At 36.0% G+C, this 9,446-nt stretch overlaps 1 protein-coding gene across 3 annotated transcripts; it reads left to right on the top strand.

Annotated features, from left to right (window-relative positions):
* Positions 1-6,228, top strand: LOC107730756 (paired box protein Pax-6-like). 3 transcript variants are annotated; one of them, XM_016541681.1, is made up of 8 exons: positions 1-115; positions 2,209-2,374; positions 2,849-3,016; positions 3,461-3,555; positions 3,684-3,840; positions 3,952-4,022; positions 5,337-5,481; positions 5,674-6,228. In XM_016541681.1, exons 2-8 carry the CDS (start codon positions 2,269-2,271, stop codon positions 5,748-5,750), a joined length of 819 nt encoding a protein of 272 aa, XP_016397167.1. In that variant the 5' UTR covers positions 1-115; positions 2,209-2,268; the 3' UTR covers positions 5,751-6,228. The 3 variants fall into 3 exon arrangements, with proteins under 3 accessions (XP_016397167.1, XP_016397166.1, XP_016397165.1); XM_016541680.1 differs by having other exon boundaries at positions 2-115; positions 3,473-3,555; positions 5,650-6,228; XM_016541679.1 differs by having other exon boundaries at positions 2-115; positions 5,650-6,228.
* The last annotated feature ends 3,218 nt before the right edge of the window (positions 6,229-9,446 follow it).

Below are 9,446 nucleotides of genomic sequence, written 5' to 3'. Positions count from 1 at the left end.
ACACAGTCTAACATTAACAAAGCAAGAGAACAGAGAGAAGGAAAGAGGGATGAACAGAAAGTGATAGAGACACTGAGCAAGTGTGGACCACTTTTACAATTCATTCATCTACAAGGTGAGTCTCCTGCCTTCACTGCCGACACAACGATTGAGACATTAACAGATTCATGACTCTTTTATTGGAAAAACAAAATTTATTTGGGAAAATTGCTTGTTAAATGTGAAAAGGTTATGGAAGGCTTGACCTTTGACATTTTCTGTGTTGTACACAACAATATGTTGTATTACATCACCAAAGGCAAAATTTGAATAATTTAAATGTGCTTGTATTTGTCTTTGCTTGAGAGTCATACAAAGTCATATTTATTAAACTGAACTAATTAATTTCAATTAGTGCAAATCCTTTTTAACATGTCTATATACTCGTCAGCATTGCTTTATTTTTAATTTATTCATTTAATATTATACTTTATAAATTAATTTAATATATACATATGACAACATGTATTATACATAAAGAAGCCTTTGTATATGGATTGTATCAATATTTAACTGTTCATTTCCTGGGCATATCTGAACTCTAATAATATTTATTTGACGTAGTAGTTCCGCTATGTCACTTCTCTATATTTTGTTTCTCCTTCTGTCTTAGATCATTCTTTGCCTTTGAGGGCAATGTTTTACTCTCAAAACCAATGCAAATATAATTATGCAAGCACTTCTAGGTTATTTTAATGGCTAGATCTTCATGACGATGGCCTCAGTAGGAATGTTAGTAGTTTTACATGCAGAACTATCAATGGAACCACTGATATTTTTTCTAACACTTCACCAGTATTTATTTATTTAGCTGAACACTGCTATATAAATTATGTGCGGGTGCTAGCTATTTTTTTTGACATAAATATACTTGCATTTCGGTTGGTGGCTTCATGCCTCCATTTTCGTACTTTTTGTTGTGTAGTCAGTTTGTAGTTGAAAACATGGATTGTGTGCCATTGTGTGCAGTGTATCTATAATTATCTCTTTGTTTTGTTGGTGTGTGTGTCTCTCTCTCTGTTGTGTAGTGCGTGTGTGTGTGTGTGTGTGTGTGTGTGTGTCCGTGTGTATTGTTGTTAACATTAGTTGACAGTATTACTCTCTCCAGTCATGCGTGTGTGTACGACGATGTCAGACTAGATGTTCTGTACTTCTTAATTACTCGCTCTGTGTGTGTGTGTGTAATGAACTCTGTGTGTGTGCGTGTGTGTGTGTGTGTGTGGGGGGGGTTAATGTATATGTGTGTGTACTTGTGAAAGATACATAGAGAGATACATAGATAAAGAGAGTTTAAAATACAATAGTAACATACTTTACAGACATTAGATGGGTCATTCTGTGAATGCTAGTTTGAGTTGTGACAATTTTAAGTAAATTTTTGTATAAGTAATTTTTTTTATATTAAATGGGTGTAGTTATGCCTTCAGAGAGGTAACAGGGTGGATATTTTACAATTTAATTTGACATTTTTTAACATATAACCCCTTTTAAATTAAGATGTTTACTATAGAAAATCATGAAAACAGGGTTGACATTCTAAGATATACATAAAATATAAGATAAATGGATAACAGTAAATGGACTTTAACTTGTCATTTGAACGTTAACTTCTGAAAGGACAATGATGTCATTATGACAAATTTATTATAATCTATGGAATAGATCATTATTTTAAAAATGGATGAATATGATAATAACAGTGTTAGCACAATACTAAAATCTAGGTTTTTATTAAGATGCTAAAATGCTAGCTTTTGTTTCCATATTTTTTGTTTTAAAAAATGGGCATAGTTGTTAATATACAATAGCAAAGAGACATTGGGAACAAAGACTGAAGGAAGGCCAAAAAATTTATCATTATAGAAAATTAAAACAAAGAAAATAAACAAGGAAAAGTTACCTGAAAGTTACCACTGCTAAATTAAATTATTAATAATTTAATAAATTACATTACATTATTCTCAGATAGAAAACATCAACATAATCAGCTATCAAACAATAAAAATAAAAAAATTAAAGCCATGGGAATGCAATACTAAATTGGTGACACAACATAGGCCCAAAGAATGAAGTAAAAGAGCCGTTTACCACATTAATTCTAAATTTCTTATATCTGACCTTTCCAAGTAGCTTTTTTTCAGAGTTTTACCTCTACTGTCCTTCATTCAGGGTTGGAGTGGTCTGGATGATAGAAGGAGAGGGTCGGTGTTTTCTCACAGGTGACATTTGATGTATGACAATCTAACCATGCTGAACTTACAAAACGGCTCCAACTGGACTGGTCCAAACAACTGGTACCACCCGGCCGACACCATTACTCCTCAACACGGAACAAGTATGTGAGCGTTACTCAATGATATCTTTATATATTAGTAAAGCACCTCTGTGTGTGAATCTATGCTGTATGTGTGCTTGCGATTGTGAAGTCAGCTTTGGGGTGAACCAGCAATTCTTATACTTGACTGAACACAAACAGAGGGTGCCAACAGCTACACCATCAGCCACACATGTACCCCCACATACAAACACATACAATCTCTGGCCTTGACATCCTCTGTTTCATTACAGGAAGGCGGAACTAAAGCAAGCAGACATTAGACACAGAATTAGATGCCCATAATACAGTTGCTGCTTATTCACACGTACACAAATAAGGTCAAACCGTCAAACACAAGATGCTGCAGCGCACTACAAAATACACAGTCTTCAAAGAGACAGTTCTGTCAGTTTAATAACACACACATTTGCACACTGAAATGCAGCACTCTTACAAGACTCTCTAAAGTTTAATACTTTTTATTTCTCTCAGATGGTTGCGTGGAAGATCTGAATGTGCAGATGGCCAGAGCAGGGGAAGGAGTGGTGCAGGGAGAGAGGGATGAGGTGGACGAGTCGCAGCTACACCTGCAGCTAAAGAGGAAGCTGCAGAGGAACCGCACCAGCTTCACCCAGGAGCAGATAGATGCCCTGGAGAAAGGTGTGACTCAAAGCGCTGGCTCGCAAAATAATCTCAGTCCTAGAGAGGATGAATTTGCGTGGGATTGTTTTTGCTTTTTGCATTTGGAAATGATGGACCTTTTACATATGCTGCCACATTCCTTTCGTATACTTTCATGTTTTGTCTTTTTCATTTCTCTAAACAGTCCTTAAAAGCATAGTTCACCCAAGAATGAATGTTGTGTCATTTTTTTTACTCACCCTCAAGTTGTTTCAAACCTATATAGTTTTTCTTCTGTGGAACACAAAAGAAGATATTTTGAAAAATGTCTGTGTTTTTTGTCCATACAATGAAAGTCAATGGGGTCCAAAGAGTTCTACAGAAGAATGTCACACGGGTTTGGAACTACATGACATTTTCATTTTTAGGTAAACTATCCCGTTACAATTTAAAATGTGCAATTCTGCTTGTATTAAATGTTAGTCTGTGTTCCAGAGTTTGAAAGGACTCATTACCCAGATGTCTTTGCTAGAGAGAGACTGGCTGCAAAGATTGATCTTCCAGAGGCCAGAATTCAGGTAATACTGCCTTTGTGAAATATTTTAATGATCCTGTTTGAGATTTTATGTATTAATGCTGAAGTACCTATAAACAATACATAAAGACACTGTCCATTATGCACTGACCCATATTGGGTGATTGACAGGTATGGTTCTCTAATCGGAGAGCTAAGTGGAGAAGGGAGGAAAAGCTGAGAAACCAGAGGAGATCAGGGGGCACCAGTTCCTGCTCTCAGACACATACTCCCCTGAGCACGTCCTTTACCTCCCCCGTATATCACTCCCATCATAGTAACAGCTCAGGTACATCTTTTTTAATGACTTACTTCACAATATTAGAACAATAATAATAATTATTATTATTGTTATAATAATAATGAGTTGTTACTATCCTCTTGTGTTCTCTCGTGTTAGACTCAATGCACAGTCGGAGTCATTCGTCTCTCTCAGGCTATAGCTCTCTGTCTGTCTTCTCCAGTATGCAGGTAAATCATGATGACCTTCCCTTGCAGTATACCATAGTATCTTGATAGGCAAGTTGTCTGACCAAATGGACATGTAATTCTACATCAGTAATAAATAATGGACTCAGTAATTTTTGTTTTGAGTTATAATACTGACACCTAGTGGCGCGCAAAAGCAAAAGTTTTTATGTTGTAAATGCCACTGCATTAAAAGGATAGTTCACCCCAAATAAAAAAATCTGTTATTATTTATTTATTCCTCCTCACGTGGTTCAAAAACTGTATGACTTTCTTTCTTCTGAATTCTTCTGAATTCTTCTTCTAAATAACTTATGTTGTGTTCCACTTAAGAAATCTTCTGAATTCTTCTTCTAAATAACTTATGTTGTGTTCCACTTAAGAAAGAAAGTCATACCGTTTTTGGACGCCGCGAGGGGGGAAAATAATGACTTTTAATGATTTTTAATTTAGGGGTGAACTAACGCTCTATATATAGTCAGACACGAGGTACAGCAGGGTTGTGTACAGGTTCTGTTAACAAATCTCACAAACAAAACACCGTTTGAATTTTCGAATCCCCACTAAATTGACTCACTGAACTAGTAAAGGCATTTTTTTTAAATACTAACAACAATAACAATAATACAAAGCGTTAACAAATGCAGTTAGCGGTTACTCAAAACGGTGAGTTTTAAAGTAACGTTACAGTCCCTATGTAAAATATAAACCATTTATTCTATCAAGACAACATTTGTTTTTAATGTCTTAATTAAAAAATTATGCACTCTCAAACATAACAGCACCCGCCTTTTTGTTTCGTTAAAGTATGCAAAACAAAGTCCTTTCTACAATATTAAATAACGCAGACAAAAAAATTCTAGTACACGCACCTATTACGCAACTGAAAGGTAAAACCATGAGTCCACCTGACATTCAAAATAATTTAAAATAGCTTAAAAGCGCCCTCTAGTGTTTCTGATGGAATATACACAGCCTGCTGTAGTTTCTAAAAATAAACTCGCACGTATACAGCAGGTTTACAGTTCAGCAGGTCGGATTTAGTCCATAAATCCCCTCCCTTTAGTTAAACAAATATATCTTCATCATATTTAATGACCTCATGCACTCTTTTCAATTACATCATAGCAACACACCTAGTGTGCTGGTCTGATAGGACTGTGGCACATTGATGTAAAACAACATAATAAACCCCCCCAGAGTAAACTTACATGGGGTGTTTTTTTGTCCACTGATTTTACTACTGAAACTGTTGATACTCTAATTGAAATTAGATTAATCTTTTATCTTTATTTGCTCTTTTCTCCTCTCCTTTAGTCTTTGCCCTCCCAGTCCACTCCAACTTACTCCTGCATGTTGCCTCCTTCTCCTTCTGCCCTCCACCCTCTTTCCCGTAAATTTGACTCCTCATCCTACACCTCTCCCCACCTCCCTGCCCCACCCACAGCCAGCGCAAACACAGGTGCGTACCGTTTTGTAACATTCTCCACCCTCACACTGCATATGAATACTCTAATCCACAGGCCAAAACACTGCATGAGGAATGAGTGTGTGAATGTGGTTTAGCTGCTTTGTGGTTTCCTTTTGTGTTACAAAGTAGTCATCAGAGGTGACCACATGTCTCTTTCAGGATTCTTTCCCGGTGTTTCTGCAGCAGGGCAGACTGCAGTTCAAGGCGGCGATCAGGAGCTGGGACAAGGTCTGACTCAGTACTGGACGAGATTGCAGTAAAAACAGACCTTATCATTATCAGACATAACCAGCAGAGCTTCAATCAGCAACTTTGAGCAAATTATTAAACAAAAAATGTGTCAGGAAACCCTACTTGTTTAGATTATGTACACATCAGTGAAGAAGTCTATGTAAGCCATAATCCTGTGAAAAAAACAACAACTCACAAACCTGCACAGACAGATAAGAAAATGGACTCCAGCATTTTTGATCTGCACAGTTATAGTGCAGTTCCTAGTCAGCACCATGCCAGACAATAGCACAAACTAGTCTGGTTAACGTTCTCAGCTATTGGAGAATAGTAAAAAATTAGCTGCATGAGGCCAACACCTTGCCTCATGTTTATGCAACAAAAATTGTTGTTTAATTGATGTGCCACTTACAATCAATGTGATAAACTGCATGTGACCAAAAACGAGGATGGTTTAAAGCTGCTGTAGTTGCCGTTCAAAAGTTTGGGTTTGGTAAGATATTTTAATGTTTCTTATGCTTACCAAGGGTGCATTTATTTGATTAAAATACAGTAAAAACTGAAATATTGTGAAATATATTTTACAATTTAAAATAACTTCTATTATTATTTTAATATATATTAAATATATATTTTAATGTATATTTATATAATTTATTCCTGTGACAGCAAACCTGATTTTTCAAGAGTCATTACTCCAGTCTAATTTGCTACTCAAGGGACATTTCTTAGTATCAATATTAAAAACCGCTGCCTAATATTTTTGTGGAAACTGTGGTACCTTTTCCCCCCAGGATTCTTTGATAAACAGAAAGCTCAAAAGAACAGCATTTATTTGAAATAAAAATCGTTTGTAACATTATAAATGTCTGTACTGTCAGTTTTGATCAGTTTAATGTGTCCTTGCTGAATAAAAGAATTAATAAAAAAAAATATATATTACTAACCCCAAACTTTTGAAAAGTAGTGTAGATTGATGGCATTGAAAATGATGGATTTTGAGAAGTCTGGTATGAGCCTATCAGTTACCAGCCCATCATAATACTGCACTGACGTGGAGAAACCAATGACAATCAAGCTTACATCCAAGCTAAGAAATGACAATCATTCAAGTGCACAAAGTAGCTCAAAAGAATAAAAAATAAAAATAAATTGCTGTACTAATGACAATCAAACTACGTTATTAAAAAAGGCTGCAAAGACAATCAAACATACAACCGGCCATGTGTAATATACTGAAAGTTAAGCTAATGATTTATTACTGTACATTGTTAAATGGACATTACTGTGATTTGATTATTGCTTTATTTCACCACTCTGTAACATTCAGTTTTTTTCCAGCCAGATCCCATGAACTCACTGTAGATTTGTATGTCTGAATGTGTGTGAATATGAAAGAGAGACAGCGATAGAGAGAGAGAGTGATAATGTTACTGTATTTATCATTAGAATTGTGAACATTTTAGTATAAACCCTTTTGTGGAATAGCTAAATATTGAAATAAAAATATTACAGTGAAAAAGAACATCACGCATTTGTGTTTGTCTGTGTTTTCCCTCTTCATCATGCAAAGTGTTTATTTCCATGCAAAGTATTTGTATTAATTCTTGGTGCATATCCCAGAACATTCTTCCATGATTTTTTTTTTCTTTATCTTTTTTCTCTAGAGTGACTGTGAATTGGTTTACTAGCGGCTGTTTGGTTGTGTTTACTTATTACTGTCACTGAACAGTAGCATTTCCTGCCTGTGCGCTGATGGATTTCCTGTTTTTGTTACTTACATCACCACACCCATTGAAAATAATGTTCTGACAAAGTTATTCTCACAGGGACTCAGACAGTACAGGAGTTATGAATAACTTTGATGTCATAAGATATTTTCTCACATACCAGAACACATGTAAAGAAAATATAGCCACATGGTTATAAACTTGTATATAATAACCAAGGAGAGATTAAAATGAAACTTGGTTTAACAAAATTTGCTGTCTGTCCTTGGCACTTCTTATGGCACTCACAATGCCATTCCGGAAACTGGAACGGATACACTTAGAGGTCTGACTCTGCCCATATCTGAGATTTATCCTCCAAATTTCCGGTGCACTACACTTGATAAGTTTAATTAAGGCCGATGTTAATGAGCTGTGGAAGGCAAAGCACGCAAATTTCTTCGTTTGAGCAGAGGTCACTATAATAGTCACGTCTCTTCTATTCCCATAAGGCCTCGAGTCCCCAATCAGAGCATGTTTATCTAGTCTGTGTGAACATGGGGTCTCCTCCCTCAAACTCATCGCTCCATCTCTACCCCTCCCTCTATCTGTTCATCTCTTGACCTCTGCACACAGTCTTGGCCTGTGGTTCTCAAGTGGATAAACACATCCTCGGTTTCTCATGCAAACCTCCCTGGAACAGCTGAATGTGACAGATACAAATTCTGATTCATTTTACTATTGTTTAGATATTAAAAGGACATTTCTGTTTGAGTACAAGTTAAGCTCAGATGACAGCATTTGTGGCATAATGTTGATTACCACAAAAAAAAAAAAAAAATATTACTGTTTAAAGCACTTACAAAGAAGGTGAAAGTCAATCTGTAAATGTAAAAATACTTACTGTTTCAAAAGTATAGCATCAAGACATAAACAATAAGTTAAAACAATTTTATAGTGTGAAAAAGAGCTTGCTAACCATTTCTGTGCAAAATTATATCCAATTTTACAACATTGTCACCATGAAATGTAATGCTGTAAACCCTAAAACTAAAATTACTGTAAAAAATTATGATTTAAACAACATACAGCTCAAATTTTAACAGAAAAGTTAAGATAAATAAAATTACATTTATAACATTATATAATAAATATAAAAATAGATATAAAATGACAAGCTTCACATTTCTGCTTTTAAATCCCATTTACTTCCATTGTAAGCGCCTCACCCTAATGTTGATTTTTTTTTAAAAGAAAACAAAGGTCAAAATGACTTTTGTGTTAATCAGCATTATGCCATGCATGAATGCTGCTGATTCAGCTTAACTTGTATTGAATCCGGAATATTTCTCCAGCAACTCACCTCATTTGACAGATCCTTTTCTAATCCAAAATGATTAAAATATTGTGCATATGGCAGGTTGGCCTGATAAACAAAAGTAAAGGTAGTCAGGTACAATTCTAGCACACAGGTTAGGTCACTGGGGTTCTTTTACTATATAGCAATATAGCATAGAAAATACACAATAAGAACAATTCAGATACATTTAATTTTCCTTAATGAACACAACATCTTTTTTTTCAGAGAGGGGTAGCCATTTTGAACTCTGCACCACATTTAGAGTCCACCAAACTCTCTCTCTGTGTGTGTGTGTGTGTGTGTGTGTGTGTGCGTGAGTCTCTGAGAGTTCTTTGCTGGTTTCCTGTCACAGAGGAAGTGCCTCACCCAGCTGTGTTGCTCCCTATTGGCTCACGATCAGGAGAACAGTGATTTCGGGCTGATAGGGTGGCCGAGCGAGGGATAGATAGAGGGAGTGCGGAGCGAAGAGAGGGACAAGCAGTCAGGACAGGTCAGAGGGTAGGCAGGAAGAAGAGAGTGCACAGCTAAATAAAGACAGTCAAGATGAAGAGAGCAAGAGATGGAGGGTGCAGACGTGAGAGCATATCATCTCTGCTAAAGAGGAAATAACTCTGAGGTAAGACATCAGAGCAGATGAAGCTTCAGAGAAGAAAAAG

This window comes from Sinocyclocheilus rhinocerous, unplaced genomic scaffold (genome assembly GCF_001515625.1).
Source record: "Sinocyclocheilus rhinocerous isolate Xijiao unplaced genomic scaffold, SAMN03320098_v1.1 scaffold549, whole genome shotgun sequence".
NCBI classification, from domain to species: Eukaryota; Metazoa; Chordata; class Actinopteri; order Cypriniformes; family Cyprinidae; genus Sinocyclocheilus; species Sinocyclocheilus rhinocerous.
The sequence above is the reverse complement of the archived record's forward strand: the minus strand, read 5'-3'. Positions and strand labels throughout refer to the sequence as shown.